Below are 23,060 nucleotides of genomic sequence, written 5' to 3'. Positions count from 1 at the left end.
CTGGCATATTGTTTGGACGCAATCTCACTCCACATATTGAAGCGCCATATTTAGTATTGATATTATTCATTTCTGTCTGAGAATTGACTTGTCCATCAAGCAGTAGCAGTTGCCCCCTGAATTTACTCTAATCTTAGTTATTCAAGCTCCATTTCTTGTGCAGTAACAGACTGAAATGCATTAGAACAGTTTCGTACACCTCTGCCCTCTGTAGCCCCCCATCTGTAACACTGTGTCCCACTGCACCCATCTTCTCTGTTCTTCTGCACGGTTCATCCTCATCCGAGAATCTCAGAGCAGGTACCGGATCTACCGGAAAGGCCATTTCCCATTCCCTCGGCTCACTCCTGGGATGCACGGCTACCAATTTAGTGCTTACCGTCACAGCCCTTCATGCCGGAGTGCTATTCATCTCTCTCATTATCCCCGACTCAGAACTGCTTTGAGCGGAAAAGGGTGAGAGACCGTCGACCACGGCCAATCAGAGTTTGGCCTGAGACTAACTATAACAGCAGATGTTGTTAAGGGCCTGATAAAGGGTTAGAAGGTAGTTACAGGGGAGTGTGGCACACTTTGGAAGATTTTTTTTAAATCCTTCGGTAGTGGAGAGAGCGCGAGAGATTGTGGAGTTATTTTTCTGTTCTGGGAAAAGGCATGACAGTGAATGTAGATTGGAGAAAGCCTGGAAGCTTAAAAGACATGTATACACGCATGGCACCACCAACAAACACACACACACACTCCATCCCCTCGCTCTGTGGAAATGGCCCTATGTGCTCTGAACACTAAATCAGGTTAAGCCTCCACTGTCTCCCGGCTAGCAGAGCACTTCATCACTCACACGGCAGACAATGCCACTGCAAAGGACAATCCCTCCTCTCTCTGTCTGCCTCTGCGTGTGCATACTAATAGACATGAGTTGTAAAATCCCTCCAACATTTTTTGTGTCTCTGTTTGATCTTTACAAAACCACCTGGTGCAGATTTGAAATGACTTTCGCATATGTAGTTCACAAAAACACGTTTTTGTACTGATTTATTTTGCATGTCATATCTTGAACACAACAGATGTGATTAACCCTCATTCTCTGCTGAGATTGACATTAATTTGTGCATGATTGTGATCTTAGAGATCCCAATTTTAACACGAACCTCTGATCCAATTTAAAAGCCGCTAGGCAGTTATAACCGTAGGCCCATAGGCTACTGTATCATATTTGATAAATGCATTTCTAAGGCCTCTAAATTATCCCGGTATATTTTTCTGTTTATATGAAAAATCGGGTACATTTAGCAATATTGCGGGTGAATTATGTATATGATATATTACGATGTTATGATGAGCTATATGCCTTTTCCACTGACTTTCTGAGTTGTTCAAAGCATTTCTAAGGATGCTGATTTTTAGAAGGCAGCTGTAATTCACTCTTCCACATCTTCTTCGGAATCTGTTTCTGGTTCAAACATATATAGCTGAATTAAACCAGTATTTCCACTTGCCATTGTGTAGAATTTACTACTGTAAATTCGATCATGTATTCTGAGCTTGTGTGATTGAGTGAAGGCGGGGACTTAATACGCATATTCATGGATCCGCATATAGTCAATGAAGCAAGAGTGTGCAGTTACATTCAAGCTAATAAATTCTTTTCACAGAAAAAAAAAAAAAAAACTTTAAATGTGTCAAAAATCTGACATAAATCAGTTTTAATTTGTATTATTATTATTTTATCTTGGTTCAATAAACTATTCCATTTAAAAAAAGACTTATGCCATATATCAGCCTTTACTGGATTAAATCATTATCCCTCACTTTTACCATCGAGTACACATGCACTTTGAAGAAATGTGACTGATATATATTATGGTAATCTTGTTTCCTCATTAACCTTCATTCTCTGATGAGACCGACTTGTGAGAAAGTGCTTTGAAATATAATTTCTCTAGCAAGTGTGATCAGCTACAGGGTGTGCATCAGTCTGAGAATGTGAAAACTCAAAACTCTACATTATACATTATAAATGGTCATTCGTTGCATTTATGCATGTTTTATTTATAAAAAAAAATAATAATAATGTTAACATTTTCTGGAGGCCAGAAAATGAGAACCCTGAATCACAAATCACAAGGTTAACACTTTTTTCCCCCTCTTATTAATTCTCTTGAGATTAGTTAAAAAATGAAGCATCAACCCGATACATGTTAAGTATGAGCCCGTGGGGTCTCCCAAACCACAAACAGAACATAAGACAGAACACAATTAATTAAACAGGCTCATGCATGTGCACATGTAAATATGAGTGTTCAAAAATTAAGTTTCCCTTAAGGGATTACATCATCATGATTAAATGTATGATCATGTTTTGTACGCAGTGACACCACTACCAGTAAACTTCATATTATTCTGTATGATCATTCCTTACATGAATTCTGGAGCAGTGTGAGTTTTATAATATTTATAATCATATTTCTTTCCATATCCCTCGGGTCTCAGAGTAGCACAGCGCACATGAGAGTGTATGGTCATGGAGCAGGAGTTCATTGACTCTGATGGCTTCTAGTTGAGGGATCTTGATGTCAGGTATGGCAGAGTTTTGTTTACCTGACCTTGAGCCTCTCAGTGTCTGTGTCTCCCCGACTGTGTGGATTAGCTACTCTTCCCCTGAGGTAATCCTCTCTCGCTCGCTCTCCCGCACGCGCTCTGACAGGCGTACGCACACATACTCTCGCCTTTCCCAACAATCTCACACTCACACACAACAGATTTAATTGCCCCTCACTGATCTAAAGTCTCAGTCCTTAAGCTCAGCCCAGGGTGGCTACACCACTCTTGCCAGGTCGGCTTTGCCTCCATGTACACCTGAAGTGCCAAATGCCACCTGATCATCCATCAATTTGTCTCCAATGGTTCTGTGAACACAATGAAAAAAACAAACAAAAAAAAACAACAGGAGTTCTTCCAATAAAGAAGGAGCCAGGACGATTCTGTCATTACATGCCCAATGCAGGTGCGAGGTCTAATTGTAGCAAATTACAGTGAATGTGCAGTGCAAACCACAGTGCGACGCTCCATCACCACAACCCACGACCCCGTGCTCATTTGAGCGAACGATAAAGCTTTCAATACTTTCTTCTGAGAGAGAAGGTACCATAATTCGAGTGTTTTTTGAAGATCCTCTGCTATTGAAAGGTTAAATGAGTGCATTGTATGGTCACAGAACACTTATGTCATGATCTGAATTGAACTAAATGCACAGAGATCCACATTCACAACACTCATTTACTATACTGGTATGTCTGAAATGTTTTCATAGCTTGTGCTTTGCTACTTGTCAGAGAGCATTTCATCAAAATTGTCATTCAAAAGCAGCTTGCATACTTTGGTGGAACGGTTCTTCTTGAACAGTGTAACTAAACATTAGACTATACTGTGAATGTGCATTTATGACAAAAATGGCACCTGTAAATTTCTCTTTACATAACTACTAATATCTATGTTACTGTTTATTTCATGTGATCTGCTTCCAGTTATTTTTTTTTATACCACTACTACCATTACTACTACTCCTACTACTACTACTACTACTACTAATAATAATAATAATAATAATAATAATAAATAGTAGTAGTAGTAGTATATATTTTAATTTGATCAGTTTTTCTCTGCCTTTAAAACTGAGCAGTATTTTTGTTAACCCATTTTTTCTAAAACTACGGGGTTTTCGCAGGTTGCGGTCCACCATATGAGAAACACTGGTCTAATTAATCTATCCTCACTTGGTGGGACATGTTTCTGAACCCAAATGGGCAGCATTGATGTGTAAACTTGTGTATAGTTATTTTTTTCATGTTTGGGGTTTATGAAATTATGTCAGAAAGCTCTTTTCAGCTTGCCAAACAAGTTTTGAGTTTTTTTGAGAAGTATGTTTTCATATTATGCTTGAACTCTTATCTACAAAGATTAAGGAAAATGTGATTACTCATGATGACCCCTTTAACGAATCAACAGATTTGTGAAATATTAAAGCAAACAATAGCACCTAATTTTGATTTTGAAGTAGCTATTAACTTAATGATAATTTGCCCTTGTCGTTGTCAGCAGTGTGCTCTCAGGTCTTTGTTTGTCAAGTTAATGATCGTTAATGAGAGCGTTAAACCTCGCTCACTTGAATTAATTAAAACATAATCCTTGTGATTGTGACAATCTCCTGCTATGACGATGGCACTGTGTCTGACAAGGGCTTGTTTGTGCACCCATGCTAATAAAGCACTTGTTTGGAGAGGAGTGCTTAAAGCATAGTTTTCTAATTTGAAGTTGCATGGTCATTAAGATGTGTGAAGTAATTAAGTAATTGTTGTGCATTTGGTTTTTCATCACAAGTGGTGCAGATTTTGAAGTTTTTTTGTTTGTTTTTTGAAAAAGTTTTTTTTTTTTTTTTTTTTTTTAAGTCAGATCTACTGCATACATTTTTGGTGTGTTTTAAATGGCAACCAGTTATTGGCACTCCTAAAATTTTAATTCATAGGAGCACAAATGAAGTTCATGTATGTTACATGAGCATTGGCTCTGACTTTGTTGGAAGGCTATATTAATCTCAAGCCTAAACCTAGATCAGAAAAACATTTAGGGATTTATTTTTACATGTGCATTCAATGTCCGAAAATACCAGCTAGATGTTAAGTCTTTGATTTATTAAGGCCAGATAAGTTAAGCAAATCAAAACTGCTGTTGAATGGAAGCTTATCCTCCAAACATCAAAGCTAAGTCCTAGAGCTCTGTGATGGCTGCTTGTAACATTTTCTGCTTTTGAGATTTTATTCAGTTGTGTAAATTATTTTAGGATCACTATCTATCTATCTATCTATCTATCTATCTATCTATCTATCTATCTATCTATCTATCTATCTATCTATCTATCTATCTATCTATCTATCTATCTGTCGAGCCCGATCTCACGGGAAAACGTACAAATTCTACGAGGTGGCTTATTCGTACGAATTCATACGACCTGACTCGTACGAATTAGTACGTTTTTTGCAAAATCGTACATATTTTACGAATTGGCCAATTCGTATGAATTCATACGAATGACCTACCCCTGACCCCGCCCCTAAACCTACCCATCACGTGGGTTTAGACAAATCGTACAAATTCGTACGAGTGAGGTCGTACGAATTAGTACGAATTAGCCAACTTTTTATCATTCGTACGAATTCGTACGAATTGGTCGTGAGATAGCGTTGGTCTGTCTGTCTGTCTGTCTGTCTGTCTGTCTGTATGTATGTATGTATGTATGTATGTATGTATCGTATATATAGAAATCATCCTAGATGGTGTTTTTTAGGAAAACATTCCTTATAAAAAAAGTAAAAATAAATCCAAGTCCTTATAAAACCTGAAAACCTGATGTGTATTTGCCACAAAAAAAAAAAAAAATATATATATATATATATATATATAATATATAAAATAAATATATTTTATATATTTTATATATATAAAATAAATAAATAAATATATACATATGAAAAAAAGTCATACAGGTTAGCAATAAGGATGAGCAAATGATACCAACTCTTTACCATCCAAAAAAGTTACACACTCTAACTTCATTCTTTGGCCAGACACACATGAGTCTTGTCTCCTGCCATTTGGTTTTAAGAGTTAAGGGTTTCTCTAGACCACACGGCTAGATTATTGCGACTGCTCTTTTTCAGAAAGTGGCTGTCTATATCCTGTAAGTCTAACCACAGAGGAATAAAGACAGAGGTGTGCTTTTCATCAGGCTAATTTATGGTGAGGCCTCAGGGTGATGGGGTTGAATTTAAATGTCTCACTTCTGTGTGCACGCTGCGGTAGATGCTGAAGTGATGACCCCCATCACTGGTGGGCTCAATATGTCTTGAAACAGATCCCATCTTTTCCTGTGTGGATTTCAGTTTCTCTTCAGTAGGAGGTTGCAGCTCTGATAAGCTCATGATATGCATAGGTATAGTAGCTTATCATGTGTTAGTGTAAACATGTTATTAAAAGAAAAGGTTGCATTACCAACAAAACAGCGTTCAGTGTTCAGCAAGAGATTTGTGTAGGGTTTTTACATTTATTTACATTGGCATTTGCATTTATATTGATTTCCTTGCCGTTTTCTATAACAGGACGTTCATTTTACCATTGTTGATCCTAACCTCAGGATTCTCCAAGGCTGCTGTTCCTTTTTAAGTATACTTTATGAATATAATTTTACAATAAAAGACATTCGGAGATGCGTGGGAACTGGACTCACATGTAGGCGAAACAAGTTTTAATCCGACTTGGATCATCTCCCAATCCCACAATCCCCTTCTATACATTGTCTCTGCCGTGCTTCCAAAGATCCATGGAAAAACCTGCGCAATATATATGGAAAAGCCATGGAAATATCTGTAGTGAATGTAATTTTTTTTTTTTTTTTTTGCTCACTGAAATGTTTAATCAGTGTGTGTGTGTGTGTGTGTGTGTGTGTGTGTGTGCGCGCAAGTTTTTCTATCTCTGTTGGGACTTTAACCTGGATGCACACTCCAAGCAGGACGAGTCCTAGGGCCGTGAGAATGCGGCAACTGGTGTGGCGCACAGGTGACGCTCATTATCAATCTCAGCATCGGCCTCGTTCCGTTCTCACGGCCCTCGGCCTCGCCCTGCTTGCCACACACACAGACTAATTGGGACTCGGGTTACCGTGGGGACCTAAATTGAGGTCCACACGAGGAAACAAGCTTATAAATCATACAGAATGAGTTTGGAAAAAGTAAAAATGCAGAAAGTTTTCTGTGATGAGTAGGTGTGTGTTCAAATGTTTGGGGTAAAAAAAAAAATAAAAAATCTATTTAGCAGGACCACATTAAATTGATCAACGGAGACATTAAACACATTAAGAGATTTATAATGTTACAACATTGTACATTTCTAGTTCAAATAAATGCTGTTCTTTTGAACTTTCTATTCATCAAATAATATTTTAAAAAAGTGTCAGTTCCCACAAAAATATTAATATTGATAATAATAAGATAATGATTAAAAATACTAAGAAATCATTCTTGAGCACCAGTTCAGCATACAGTAGTGTAAATCTACAGAATGAAGTGTAATTTGAGGCCTATGTAGCTGAAATAATTTGGAGTCAGATTTTACCAGGCAATTTTTTCACGGACTCTTAATGTTCCATAGTACTTCTTGTACTCATGCATTTTATTGCCTCTATTTATTTTCAAAACAGGGAAATAAAATGCATAATAAAGAGTGTGTTTGCGTGTGTGTGTGTAATTCTCTACAGAACGTGTAGTCTTTTTCCAGTAATCACAAGTCCTGTATAGGTCAAAAAGTAAGAATCATGTCCCTGTCACTCCTTATTACAAAACAGTAACATTGTAAAATGTTTTCTCAATGACAAATAATCGACTAGCTTAAAATAAACTGTTTTATACCATGTAAATAATTGATGTCTTTGTGCATTCCTGCAAATGCTGTTTTAATATCCATTATTTTTTTTCTGTTTCAAATCCAACACTGTTTTGTATTCAGATTCATTCTCGAATTCATCAAGGACTTGCTAGGAAAAGGGTGTTATTGCTTTATATTCGATAGTCACCATTTTTAATCGCTATAATTTGATTATATGGCTGGAATGTTCTTCTCAGCTATGAGGAGAGAACCAAATTTCAAATAACAAACAGTTATACCAGTGCATTTGAATGAGAGACGTTCCAGTAATTGCCTTTAAGCCTAATATAAACGATTATGTTTTCCTCTTTTTCTGCAGATGTTAATGAATGCGAAAGAAGCCCCTGTAGAAACGGAGGGATCTGCACCGATCTTGTTGCGAACTATACATGTGAATGCCCAGGAGAATATATGGGAAGAAACTGCCAGTACAGTAAGTTCATGTTCTTGTTTTTATGGATGCTTCCTTCCCTGTCCCATTTCTTCTCCCTCAGTCCATCCAGTGGGCTTTGTATTAAGTGAATTTTGTGACAGTTCAGAGCATCTGTTTCACCGGGTCCATGGAGAAGCATGCAAAACCAGCGGAGAACAGACAGTTATGCCCACACACACAAGATTGTGGCAGGGTGAACAGAGACGGGCACGGTGGGTGTGGTGCCATGCCTCGGAGAGGGATTTAGTGAAATAAAACGAACATGAACTATTAAAAAGAGATCATTGGAAATATTGTTACATAATGAAAAGTGGCAAGATGTTTTAGCACCTTTTTCGGGACCTGACATGGCTCAGACTCCCAAAAGTTAACTTACCCAATGTCTTCCTAAAACTGCGTGTATGAGGAAAGAGACTGAGGCATGCTTGGGAAGTACACTGTAAACAATTTGCTGTAGTTTTGCAGCTGTTTGCCAGTAACTTTAAAATTTATGTTATTTAGTGGCAACAGTTTGTTCAAAGTTAAATGAACATTAAACATTAACAAGTCTTTGTCTTTAAAGAATAAAATTATAAAATAACAATCTAATGCAAAGCATTCTGGGAACCAGAAATCTTCATCAACCTTTTTCTGTTTTTTTTTTCCTTCAGATTTTGGTTCCCAGAATGCTTTGCATGAGGATGTTATTTTAGTTTTATTCTGTAAAGATAAAGACTTGTTAATGTTTAATGTTCATTTCATTTTGAACAAATTGTTGCCAGTAAATAACATCAATTTCAATCTACAGTAAGTTACTGGCAAGTAGCTGCCAGTAATACTGTAATTTCTACAGATTTTTCTAACAGTGTAAAGGCAACAGTGATTGAGTGAACATGGTGGTTTTACATAAGTCACACTCCTCTCACACTATGCAAACTGGAATCATATGTCATTAAACCATCTTTTTTACTTCTGTAGTCAATGCTTGATGTACCAGGCTGATATAAAAGAACCGAAACACTTTGATTTAGGTGTGATCAAACACTATGAATTTCATCACCTTTCATCACCATTTTAGCTGTATTATGTAAAACATTTATATTGCTGCTTCTGTTTTTTTTGTTTTTTTTTATAAATGGCCAATGAAACCAATAGAAAGATGCAGAGGCCAATGAAACCAATAGAAAGATGCAGACAGAAGGAGTGGGACTGATATTGAGAGAGAGAGAGAGAGAGAGAGAGAGAGAGAGAGAGAGAGAGAGAGAGAGAGAGAGAGAGAGAGAGAGAGAGAGAGAGAGAGAGAGAGAGAGAGAGAGAGAGAGAGAGAGAGAGAGAGAGAGAGAGAGAGAGAGAGAGAGAGAGAGAAATGTCATTTGTTCACACTAGATATGCTTTATCACCATGAATCAAAAGGGATATTACTTTTCTCTGAGTTATTTGAGATATCTCAAGACATTTATTAAATAGAGACAAACACCTCTGTCATGCTTGTCATGGTTATTACTTTAACCTAGGGCTGCAGCTATCGATTCTTTTTGTAATCGATTAATCTAGCACTTAATCGATCGTTTAATCGAGTAATCGGATAAAAACTTTTAGTGTGTTTTTAAACCACCAAAACAAATAATGCATAACGAAAATGATGTGGCTGAAAAACTCCAACATTTGGCTTCAAAACTAAGTCTATTTATTGTAATTTTTACCCATTTAGTGTTTATAAGTGCCAGTGCCAACAATTATATAACAATACAGTTAAGTCAACTTTATACTGTAAAACATGTATAACATGCAAAACTACGAATACAAACTTAAATAGTAAAGGCCATTTGGTCTTAGTTTTCTCTTCTTAATACAACATTACAAAAAAAGGATTGCACCTTTTGCAAATTACCCACCGGAGAACAAAAATAAATGAAATGAATATAAAATATCAAGCCAAACAGGTACACAGTGTATACAATTTATATAAAAAAATAAGTGTAGCTTTGAAAAGGGGAATGTTTTATAGCAAATATGCATTTTGTTAAATAGAAAAAGAACAGCATTTTGTTTTTCACTTAGTTGAAGTATATTAGCACGTTTTGTAGTATTACATTTTTTTGTTAATTTAAAATGTTCTATGCTCAATTACTTTGGTAGCCGATTATGTCTTCCCCAAAAGTACGAGTGGATTTGGAGAAGGTGGTGGGGAGTTTAATTTTTTTTTTGTTGTTGTCTGTAACTATTTGGTAGACGTGACATAGACAAGGTCTCGCAAAGACTGCAATACAATATTTGTTCCTCCATCACGTCTATCACGGTGTATACAGTGAATGCATGCTGAAATTATTGTTGCGTGGCTACATAAAAGTTTAAGCATATGTGATGCATTGCCGCAATTGGTCTGACTGGCGCGTGAGAGAGACGAGGGTGCATGTGTGTGTATGTGTGTGTGTGTGTGTGTGTGAAAGGGTTCTTTCTTTAGGCTATTCGTTTACTTCTTAAAAACATCAAAGCTAAACATCATATCTAGTCAAACCGCATCACGACATCACTAAAAATACAGTGTGGGACTAAATTCAGCGAACATCATAGGCTTCGGCACGGTCGAAAATATTGGCGCTGGGTAAAAAAAAAAAAAATGCGGGGGACAGAATCGTTACCTTGATTCAGCGACGCTGAAAGGAAGCGATCCCAAACTTTAGACATTCTCTGCCGTTTATGGACATCTACTCTCTGCCATCGCGCCAAATAAATTCAAAATGTATCACGCGCTATGGTGTGCTTCCTGAACACTGAACAACGGTCCGTGTGAAATGAGATCCCTGCGCGTATAGTGCGCGTCATAGGAATTTAACGAGGCTTCGAGGCAGAGTTTTTGCCTCGAGGAATTTTTGTAATCGAGTAACTCGATGAATCGTTGCAGCCCTACTTTAAACACCAGCATTTTTATAGAGGATATGCATTGACGTCACTTTCCCGCCGGAACACGCCCCCTCAGCCGGACTGCTGCATGACTGGATTTAATAGAGAAAACTGAGTAAAACAAACGATTATCAGTTTAAACCAAAGGTTGGTCTTGATATAGTGTGCCTTTCCTGACATATGTGTCTGATTTCGACGTGGGGGAAATACATACATTTGCCTGTGAGTGTGAAAGCTTTATATAAATACCATACAGGTTTAAATCCGGATAATCACTTATATCAATGTTATATCATCATATCATCCAGCCCTAAAACTTGTATAGTTTTTTGTCAGTGTTTATTTAAACATCCAATTATGCAGAATATAATGTGGTAAATATTTAATCGATGAGTTGTCAATACAATATATAACAATATAATATATAGAGCATAATTTTACCCTAAATTCTGCATATTGACACAAAATGATAACTGCAAATCCACCTTTTGCTGCCATAAGTCCAGGTGTTTCTTATGAATTGCAGTGATCCATTTGCTTCTCTGTTCATATAGCTTTCGGCAGTTTGTAAAAATATACCTCAGATTTCATGTCAAATCTAGTTGTTTGGTCAATCTCAAAGCTCTTTCCGGTTTTAAATGTGTTTTGTATGTTTTCCTCGGCATTCACACTGAAAACCAATGCTGCCGCTCAGTCTTTCTGCCACTTAGTTGGCGTAACCACAGTTACTCCGGCCGACGGTGACTTCACGTGCATACCCACTGTACCAGCTTCTGGACTGGGTAATGTGTTATGAACGAAAGGATGCCACGTCGTTTGATGGAAATGAAAATGATCAACCTACAGAGGACTGAATTCAAAAACACCCCGGAAATCTAAGTGAAAAAATGATGCAGCAGGCTTGTCAATTTTGCTGAAATTTCATTGCACCAACTCAAAATGGTACTCAGTAGTTTGTATGGCCCCCACGTGCTTGTATGCATGCCTAACAACGTTGGGGCATGCTCCTAATGAGACGATGGATGGTGTCCTGGGGTATTTCCTCCCAGATCTGGACCAGCGCATCACTGAGCTCCTGGACAGTCTGAGGTGCAACCAGGTGATGTCAGATGGACCGAAACACAATGTTCCAGAGGTGTTCTATTGGATGTAGGTCAGGTGAGGGTGGTGGCCCTTCAATGGTATCATTCCTTCATCCTCCAGAAACTGCCTGCATGCTCTCGCCACATGAGGCCGGGCATTGTTGTGCACCAGGAGGAACCCAAGACCCACTGCACCAGCATAGGGTCTGACAATGGATCCAAGGATTTCATCCCGATACCTAATGGCAGTCAGGGTGCCATTGTCTAGCCTGCAGAGGTCTGTGCGTCCCTCCATGGATATGCCTCCTCAGACCATCACTAACCCACCACCAAACCGGTCATGCTGAACGATGTTACAGGCAGCATAACATTCTCCACGGCTTCTCCAGACCCTTTCCTGTCTGTCACGTGCTCAGGGTGAACCTGCTCTCATTTGTAAAAACCACAGGGCACCAGTGGTGGACCTGCCAATTCTGGTGTTCAATGGGAAATGCCAATCGAGCTCCCTGGTGCTGGGCAGTGAGCACAGGGCCCACTAGAGGACGTCGGGCCCTCAGGCCACCCTCATGAAGTCTGTTTCTGATTGTTTGGTCAGAGACATTCACACCAGTGGCCTACTGGAGGTCATTTTGTAGGGCTCTGGCAGTGCTCAACATGTTCCTCCTCGCACAAAAGAGCAGATACTGGTCCTGCTGATGGGTTAAGGACCTTCTACGGCCCTGTCCAGCTCTCCTAGAGTAGCTGTCTGTCTTCCTGGAATCTCCTCCATGCTCTTGAGACTGTGCTGGGAGACAGCAAACCTTCTGGCAATGGCACGTATTGATGAGCCCGAAGGAGCTGGACTGCCTGCGCAACCTCTGTAGGGTCCAGGTATCGCCTCATGCTACCAGTAGTGACACTGACCCTAGCCAAATGCAAAACTGGTGAAAAACAGTCCGAAAAGATGAGTAGGGAAAAAATGTCAGTGGCCTCCACCTGTAAAACCATTCCTGTTTTGGGGGTTGTCTTACTGTTGCCCATCTAGTGCACCTGCTGTTAATTTCATTAACACTAAAGCAGCTGAAACTGATTACCAACCCCATCTGTTACTTAACTGACCAGATCAGTATCCCAGGAGTTTAACTGACTTGATGCTATTCTCTGATTAACAAGTGTTCCCTTTATTTTTTTGAGCAGTGTATATATATATGTATATATATATATAGTTTTTCACCAAAACACAGTCACAACTAGATGTACCGCATCGCGGTACAAAATATGACCGCCGCTCAGGCCTGCACTGGCTTTCCACAAAAATAAATGACGTTGAGTAATTTGGCTGTATTGCATGTTTATGTATATACCTAAAAAAAGTAGTAGTATGTGCATGTCTGTCTGTGTGTGTGTGTGTGTGTGTGTGTGTGTGTGTGTGTGTGTGTGTGTGTGTGTGTGTATGTGTGTGTGTATGTGTATGTGTGTGTCTTTGTATGTGTGTGTCTGTGCGTGTATGTATGTGTGCGTTAGGGCTTGCATAGACTAGTCGAGTGGTCGATAGATCGACTACTTCAACCACTAGTCGACGCTGTCGGAAACAATCGATTACTCGAGCGTCCATTAAACATAAATGAATTAAAAATGGCGAACGTCACCAACAGACACCACGCGTCAGATGTGTGGAAGAATTTCATCAAGGATGACAAAAATATTGTAATTTGGCCAACTCTGCAAGAGGCCGTTCACATATTGCTTCTAAAAACGTGTGGAAAGCGCGCGCGGCCGTGCCGCTGTCTCCTACAAGCGCTTGCGCTCCCGTGGCGTCTGTCGTTGCTATGCAACCAAACTGCGCTCTACATGATGACGACGAAGAAGTATCATTCAGCAAATGATTCATTTATTTCTAGCCCTTGCATTAGCTTTACTACTAGATATATTTCTGGAGATGAGAAGGAAAAACCCGCCTGGACAAACTAGCGCACCAGGTCCGTTGCTTTCATTATGAGCGCGCTCGCCGCGCGCCTACATTTGAAATAACGACCTTGAGCGCGGAAAAGACGCGATATGTGAACGGCCCCTAGAAGCAGACGTCTGAAATGAAAGGCAAGAACGGCTATTTATTTGGCTTTAGACTGTTACATGAAAATTTAAAAATGAAATGTCATAATTATAATGTTTTGAGAATTTACTTATGTAATTGTTGCATTAGGCTATGAATTAATAAATGTTTATTGATAAGATCTAGCTATTTCATGTCTTTTCATATACAGTAGCATAAACGACGAGTAGTCGAGTAACTCGAGTATTGTTTTGATAAGAAATCGACTAGTAGAAATCAGTAGTCGTGCAACCCCTAGTGTGCGTGCGTACATGTGTGCGCGTGTGTGTTTGTGTGTGTGTGTCTGTGCATGTGGATTTGTATGTGTGTGTATGGGTGTGTGTCTGTGCGTGTGGATGTCAGTGTGTGTGCATGCTTGTGTTTGTTTGTATTCCTGCATGTGTGTGTGTGTGACAGTATCATCCTAAACCAGCAACCCTTCGCTCAACAGCACCATCTACAGGCCGATGAGTGTACAGTCACTAAATGTGCACATAAATGAATTTATTTTATACCCCCCCATGGATGAAATTCTACGAAACTTAGCAGAGGATACCCCCAGAGGATGTCAAGTTAATCATACACATGAAATATGGTGCAGTTCTGAACATCTCCACTGAAGATAGGGGCGAAGATTAAAGCAGAATAATATTGCATTTTCATTTTTTATGGGAGGGGCGCAAATCACAAATGAGTGATTATGGGCTAGGTTGATGTGGGCCCTTAAGAGCAACATACCATAAAAATTTTCATCCTCAGTGCCACGGTTCAGGTAGTTATTTAGGAAAAACTGCATTTTTGGGTTTGGGGGGGGGGGGGGGATAGTGGCCCCCGGGGACCAAATGAAATTTTTCCTTAGAAGTCTAGTGGGGCTACATGCCCACCAAATTTCATGTTCCCTGGTGTTTCGGTGTCCCTGGTATCGTTGACGAAAAATTTACGGGGGCCCCAGCGCAGGGGGGGAAGTGGCCCCCGGGGACCAAACGAAATGTTTCCGTAAAAGTATAGTAGACCAACATACCATAAAAATGTCTTCATCCTCGGTGCCACGGTTCAGGTAGTTATTTAGGAAAAACTGCATTTTTTTGGGTTTGGGGGGGCCCAGCGCGGGGGGGGAGTGGCCCCCGGGGACCAAACGAAAATTTTCCTTAGAAGTCTAGTGGGGCTACATGCCCACCAAATTTCATGTTCCCCGGTGCTTTCGGTGTCCCTGGTATCGTTGACGAAAAATTTACGGGGGCCCCAGCGCGGGGGGGGGAAGTGGCCCCCGGGGACCAAACGAAATTTTTCCGTAAAAGTCTAGTAGACCAACATACCATAAAAATTTCTTCATCCTCGGTGCCACGGTTCAGGTAGTTATTTAGGAAAAACTGCATTTTTGGGGGTTTGGGGGGGCCCAGCGCGGGGGGGGAGTGGCCCCCGGGGACCAAACGAAATTTTTCCTTAGAAGTCTAGTGGGGCTACATGCCCACCAAATTTCATGTTCCCCGGTGCTTCGGTGTCCCTGGTATCGTTAACGAAAAATTCAGTAAGGTGACGGGAAAAAAAAAAAAAAAAAAACTTTGACAATCCCTATATGACCGCTTTCGCTAGCTACGCTAGCGGCGGTCATAATTATTGGTACCCCTAGAAACTCAAAACTCTCAGTAGTAAAAAAAAAGTATAAATACAAGTATATTCCCATTCATATTTAAAATTTGCATCATACAGGGTGAAACATAGTTTCATATTACAGTTTTTCTCAGTCGCTTTGGTGCATTTCTCACATCACTATTTACATTTGCACAACAGTTAGTTCAACCTCCACAACATTTAGTCATTTGTGCACATCATAGTAGCAGTTTCTCATTCCTTCCAACAAATTGCAAATGCTTTTGGACATGCATCAATTGCTTTCATACAACTCTCTGCTGTTTTATAACATTATCATTTGCTTATGTCATGTCAGTCAAAATTAACTATACTTGTGAATGATGAATAGTCATTCCATATAAAACTAATAGTCCTCATTTCATTGCTTGAGTCATTACATACAAAAATTTTGAACTAGTTGTCAAAATCTGTAATTTAAAAAAAAAAAAAAAATCCTGCAAAAGTCTCCTAAATTGAACAATTTGCAATTGAGCAAGAGATGATATTCGCTGTGATGTAGATTACTGTAAATTATGTGACCAGACAGAGAGGAACGTCTGGATGTGCATGAATGATTACAGTCCTATGTATGTTGTATGTTCAGTTCCAATACAGTATATAGGCCTACTGCAATATTGTGTACAGTTGTGCACAGCTCTACCCAAAGGGAGTTTATGTTTGTTGTAAATAATGGTGTATTTTTTCTTTTGCACAATGCTGTGAACAAATTAGAATTGCAAAGAGCATATGCAGTAAAAATGTGAAACATACATATTCAGTGTCTTGTACTCAGTTACCTCATAAATACAGTAATGTTTAACTTTACTGTATCTTTTCAAATGGCTGTGCAAATAGTATTTAGTGCTGTATTGAGCATTTTCAGGTAGTGTCACCAAGATCTGACTTTTATCATTGGAAAACATTTACAGAGTAAACTGTCGTAATGAAAATATGACTAAGCCATTTGACTATCTTGTTCATAAACGATGGTGTCAGGACTTTTTATTTTGATGACAGTGACACTTTCATTGACATAAATACTTGCTTTTGAGGAATGGGCTATCCATTTTGAGCAAGTGACATGCTTTTGCAGGTTATCAACTAGGTTTTGCAGTTTGAACTAATTGTTTTGAGAACTGCATTAACTGTTGTGCAAATGTAAACAGTGTTATGAGAAATGCACCAAAGCGACTGAGAAAAACTGTAATATATGAATTAATGTAGTTCTGATGTGCAAAAGATTGTTGAGCTTCACAAAATAGACAGTGGCTGTAAGAAAATAGCTAAAGCATTGAAAATTCCGATTTCCACCATCAGGGCAATGATTAAGAAGTTCCAATCAGCTAAAGATGTTACGAAATCCGAAATCTGCCTGGAACAGAGCGTGCACCTGTGGCAATATTTTTGCAAAATGCAAAATACGTTGCGTTTCAAAGAGAAATGTCCAGTGAGTGGTGCTAAAAGCATGTTTAGTTTTTTCAGAACAGATGAACGTGTATGTAAACATTTTATTACATTGGAGTTTGTACTGATCACTGTAGTTCTGAATTGAAATGCCTGGTGAGTGGTGCTAAAAGCTCAATGCTCCATTTTAAAATAACGTACACCTACACTAAACCCTGAACCTACCCGATAATGTTAACAAAAGCAAATGTGACATAAAAACGCAATCGTAACCATTTAGCTTGTTTTTAAACTCTTGTCTTTGAGCTCTTTTATCGTGACAGGTACTTTTTTCCAATGTGCCCGTACTGCTATATTGTCTTAATGGTCAAAGAATCTCCAAGCATCACAGCTATAGAATTGCAGAAATTTGTTAAGTCTCTGGGTACGAAAGCCTCAGAAAAAAATATCAGTACCTACATCTCCACAAGTTGTGTGGGAGGGTTCCACGAAAAATCTGCTTTCATCTATAAACAAACTCCAGAATATTCAGTTCAGACACTACTGACAATCAGGGATGAAAATTACCCCATTCGCACAGTTAAAAATAATGCTGTATATTGAATTTTGTGGGCCTATTTTTTCTGCTGGAGGTCCTGGACATCTTGTTCAGATACATGGCTTCACGAATTCTAGCAAATACTAACAGATACAAAACCGAAACCTAACCCCCTCTGCTAGAAATCTTATAATGGCCCGTGGTTGGATCTTCCATCATGACAATGATCTAAAACAAACATCAAAATCTACACATAAATCGGTCACTGGGCACACAATGAAGTTTCTGACATGGCCATCCCAGTTCCCTGACCTGAACCCTATAGAAAACTGAAGAGAAGAAGCACCAACATGGACCTGGGAATCTGAAGGATCTGGAGAGATTCTGTATGGAGGAATTGTCTCTGATCTCTTGCCAGGTGTTCTCCAAACTCATCAGGGATTATAGAAGAAGGCTCAGAGCTGTTATCTTGGCAAATAGAGAAATTTTCCTCTATTTTCAATTATTTTACTTCAATAAAAAGTTAGATTTTTGTGATTTTTTGGAATAAAAGATCAAGAAATGCATATTTATTTTCACAGGCTTTTTTTTTTTTGGTTAATATTTACCAATAAGAGTGCCAATAATTCTGACTATCACTGTGTGTATATAAACAATTAAAATTATTGGGCTGTCAGTTTAATGCATTCATTTGGTGTGATTAATTATATATTTATATATATAGATAAAAACAGTGTTAAATGTGTCAAAAACAGCACAACATAATGGAATAGAATGCTTTCATCTGTAATAGTGAAGTCATTTTCAATTATCTTTGTTGCTCTTCTTTTTATATTTGCACAACAATACACAAATTAACAAATAGTTTGTGCATGGATGATTTTCATTTGAGGGCTTTTTCTGCGAAAATGTATTCATTGGATTAACTGTGATTAATTTGATTAATCAGGATATTTTCATTAATCCAATTAAAAATTGTATTGATTGAAAGCCCTGATAATATAGCACCCACATAAACACGGGCAGCAAGAAATGCTCTTCCAAACTAAGCCCGAGAAGATGTGTCACAACCTTCCTAGAATGAGTTTGACCAAAGCCCTGTCAGAAAGCCTTCACTCACGTCTTCCCACACTGCTAAAATCGATTGCTGCTAAATTCCCCCAGTCGTTTGACTGACAGTCTCGCTCTATTCATTTCACCTTTTTGTCATGTTGAATCACTGCCACCTCCTTTGCTTTATTATGTGTGGCAAGCTGGCACTCTGCAAATCATTTGCATGTTGAAAGTTTAAGGTTCTCCTCACTCACTCAATCTCTGTCTCTCTCTTTAGATTAGGAATGATGTAACCATGTAACTACTTCTTGACAGTAATAATAAAATAAAGCAACAAATAAATCTATTCATTAAAAACCAACCGCATGGGCTCAAAACGAGTATTTGGATATATAAGTCACATTTATTTGTCGTTTCTTAGTTTTCTTTTCTTTTTCTTTTTTCTTTTTTTCTTTGTTTTTTTGCCACTTACAGTAGTTCTATTTGATGTTATATTATCTATTTCACTGAAATGTCTTTAAAAATGTGGCTTATTTGTCCAAGTACTTTTTGGGGCAACTTTATATTGGGAGTCATCATAAATCACAAGGCAAATTCTATATTATTTTAAGAATGGATTGGATTTGCATATTGGCTTTGCACACATGGTCAAACTGCATGTTCCTGCACAAGAAATCTTTTGCATATAGGCTTAGCTGTGAATAAGCAGAATTTCAATGAAATAGTTTCCTATGACAGGATTTCTCACAATTTAAAATGACAAAGCATGCAGCTCCCAGCATATCATCATGCCATACTGATTAGCATAGACAGCTGCTATTGGCTCAAGTGTTGAAGGCATTAATTGAAGTCTGCAGAAGCGTTTTCCCACTGAGAGAAATGTTCTCCCAGTTTGCTTTGACATTTACTTGAGCGCTTGCTTGTACAACACATCTGACATGAACATGTTGTTTGCATGTTTTCAGTTGCCCCCATGTTGACAAAGTTCCTGTGTAAATTGATGGTTACACATTTGTTGTACAAAGTGGAGTGGCCTTTGCTTTAAATGCTCTAAATGTCTCTAAACTACTTGTTAAAAACGAAAAACAGAATTTGGTTTTATCCTTTCTATAAACAAATCAATAGACCATTTAATTCAATTAAGTGGATTTAAATAATCTCAGATCATATGTTTTTGCTATTAAATAAAATAAACAGTGCATTATTTATTTATTTATTTGTTTGTTTGTTTGTTTGTTTGTTTATTTATTTCAGGAAAAATAGCTGTGATTATACCTTGTAAGACTGCTGATTTGTCCAGTGTGCAACTTCAAATAATGAATTCAAATATATATATCAATGCATATCATCAATACAAATGTGTACAAAAGGAAATCCAGTCAGAACAATGCCTTGGTAAGAGGCTTGGGCAAAATTGTTTCCAAAATGTAGGAAATTTATAAGAAAATCTAACTTCTTAGATGGACTGTTGATTATTTAGTTCTATTTGCAAGAAATGCATTTGAAATGAAGTCCCCTCTCCGCATTTGAAATAACTGAAATAATTTGATGCAGTCAAGACCTGCCTGGAACATTCCTGGAAAATAACTGCACAACTTAGAACGTCCGTCAGCCAATCAGAATCAAGCATTCAACAGCCCTGTAGTATATGTTATTTATTAAATACTATGCAATCCTACATGTGTTAACATGGGCAATTAATGTGGAAAAATTAAATGCATTCATCTTAATTGCATTTCTTTCAATTTAGAATTGAAATAGAATTTTGCACCCTATTTTGTGAACTCACTAACTGAGCTGGAATTTAAAATGAGGCACAACTGTAAAATTAGGGGCACAACTGTACTTGAAAACTATAGTTTTCAAATGCATGTCAATCCCTGAAATATGATAAACAAAAAAAAAAAAAATATATATATATATATATATATATATATATATATATATATATATATATATTAGGGCTGTCAAAAGATTAATCGCGATTAATCGCATCCAAAATAAAAGTTTGTGTTTAAACATTATATGTGTGTGTACTGTGTATAATTAAATTTGTATATATAAATACACACACATGCTTGTATATATTTAAGAAAAATGTGTAATTTTTACATTAAAAAATTATATTTATATATAATATAAATTATATATAAATATATACAGTATATGTATGCAAATATTATATATAAATATATACATGCATGTGTGTGTATTTATATATACAAAATAATTATACACAGTACACACACATATATTATGTAAACACAAACTTTTATTTTGGATGCGATTAATCGCGACTAATCTTTTGACAGCCCCAATATATATATATATATATATATATATATATATATATATATATAGTTATATATAACTATATATATATATATATAGTTATATATATATATATATATATATATATATATAGTTATATATATATATATATATATATATATATAGTTATATATATATATATATATATATATATATATATATATATATATATATATATATATATATATATATATATATATTGTGTCATGAAAAATAGAAAAAGTTGTCAATGGAAGTCTTCAGTGGTATGAATGAAAGTTCCATTGTGGAAACCGGCACAGTCAGATAATCCATCTCTTGAGAGAACATCCATCTCTTTCATAAGTTTTGAAATCAATATTTGGCAGCTTATTTATTCCAGAAGGAGCTCCTCATACACATTTATTCTCCATCCAACCATTAGTCAGTATAGAGTGCCAGTGAATTCATGGAGCCAGGGCTGACGCTAAAATTCAGAACAAAAATATTTATGGTTGGATGCTTATTCCCTTGGGCTTAATGAGTGGTCTATAACATGGAGAACCTTAGTGAGCTCAGGAGAACCTATGATTTTTTTTTTTTTTTTTATGATTTAGGGTAAAAAAATATGTAAATACCTTTATTTAGTCTGATTGTGGAAAATTGATTAGACAATTAGCTGTTCAGTAAGAAGCTGTCAATTTTAAGAGCATGTGAGTGCCGGTTTCTGAGGTTAAAGTTTGGGGTAGCCTAATATTTCAACCTTGAAACTCCAGTTTTAAAGATATAAAAAAAGTAAAACATAATCTAATAACTGAATAATCAAAACTGTATCCATTTAAATTTTGACAAGGAGGAGCTTATTCCCAGTTCTTCCTCATTAGCACAAGCACCAAAGATTGAGGTGGCCTTCAACTCAATTTATAGATTATATAGGTCTGGAGTGAAATGTCTGAACTGTCAAACCACTGTGCCTGTAGCATTAGTGATGGCCACTGTGTGTTGGGCTGCTGATGAATGCTGGAAGGTCAGTATAGAAGAGCTGCACGCTGCTGCTGCTGCTGGCGGGCAACTCATTCAAGATGGTAGATCACACACCGAGCAGTGTGTCATCGCAAGTCATAACACTGCCAGAGAGAAAATCTGAACGAAAGGGATCCACTGATGCTCATACAATGATAGACAGAATATCTCTGGGAAATGCTGCCAGTTGTCCTTATATGCTTCACAATATGTAAGCCGAACTTAATGTTGTGTGTGAGTGTTAATAGGACTAATCCAGTGGTGGTTCACATGTTTGGTTTTTTTTTTTTCTTTTCTTTTTTCACTAAACCTTTAATTTTTTTATTCATTGTAACACAAAAGGAGATGGACAAGGGATGGGAGAACGGTTATTGTAACTGTAAAGCTTTAAAAATAGTCCATACGTTATGATTCAAGGATCAAATGCAACGTTATACACAGAAAATCCTCCTATCCTTCATTCAAATCTGTTGTATTAATGCATGCAGCCATTCAGAAATTGTATTGAAAATACATTTTAAATTCCAAATCAATTCTTAAATGTAAACTGACGTGGCAAATAGGATGCATAATTGCTCTTTGAATCGAAGTAGGATATCATTTAAAAGAAGATTTAAAATAAATTGAAACTGTAATTTTTCAACTTTAAAAACACAGTTTGTCAGAACAGACTTCTCAATGGTCTGACAAATTTTGTCTATTCACACTAAGTGCAAATTGCCAGCCTTCTTGGCAGACGGTACGCTAACTCCGCACACTGGGGTGAGGTGTTGGGGTGAGGTGTGTGGTAGAAAGTTTTGACCCGAGTTCGAATCAGCCTTTTTCCGAACTCGCTCTACCCCTTTTCCCATCTCATATCAGATCAGAAAGGCATTTATTTTCAATAAAAATTAAGAATATATTCAAAAAGTGGAAATAAAGTGTCTAACATGTGTTTAATAATAAAGTGTTTACGGTGAGGGTTAGGGGTAGGTGTAGGGAGGGCTTTATTGACCCAATAAGGTGGCATCCATTTAATAATTTTAATAAACCATTTACACTCTATGCTATTATTGCATACCACAACACTAAGGTGCAAATTGTCACAATAATGTTTGTTGAGTGCACTTATTCAATCCCACAATGCACTGCAATAACGAGTGTACAACTGATGTACGCTCAGCGGCTGTCCAAATT

The 23,060-nt window shown here is 37.5% G+C and overlaps 1 protein-coding gene across 3 annotated transcripts in view; it reads left to right on the top strand.

Annotated features, from left to right (window-relative positions):
* The window catches only part of edil3a (EGF-like repeats and discoidin I-like domains 3a), a 183,832-nt gene that overhangs the window by 84,665 nt on the left and 76,107 nt on the right, over positions 1 to 23,060 (top strand). For all 3 annotated transcript variants that reach the window (XM_081366964.1, XM_081366963.1, XM_081366962.1), the window contains one exon: positions 7,796 to 7,909. In XM_081366964.1, the coding sequence (XP_081223090.1) occupies positions 7,796 to 7,909 (114 nt within the window). The remainder of the gene's footprint in view (positions 1 to 7,795; positions 7,910 to 23,060) is intronic.

Source organism: Scardinius erythrophthalmus (assembly GCF_964197995.2).
Source record: "Scardinius erythrophthalmus genome assembly, chromosome: 5".
In the NCBI taxonomy this organism is placed as follows: Eukaryota; Metazoa; Chordata; class Actinopteri; order Cypriniformes; family Leuciscidae; genus Scardinius; species Scardinius erythrophthalmus.
Note: the sequence above shows the minus strand (reverse complement) of the source record. Positions and strands in the feature narration are given on the sequence as shown.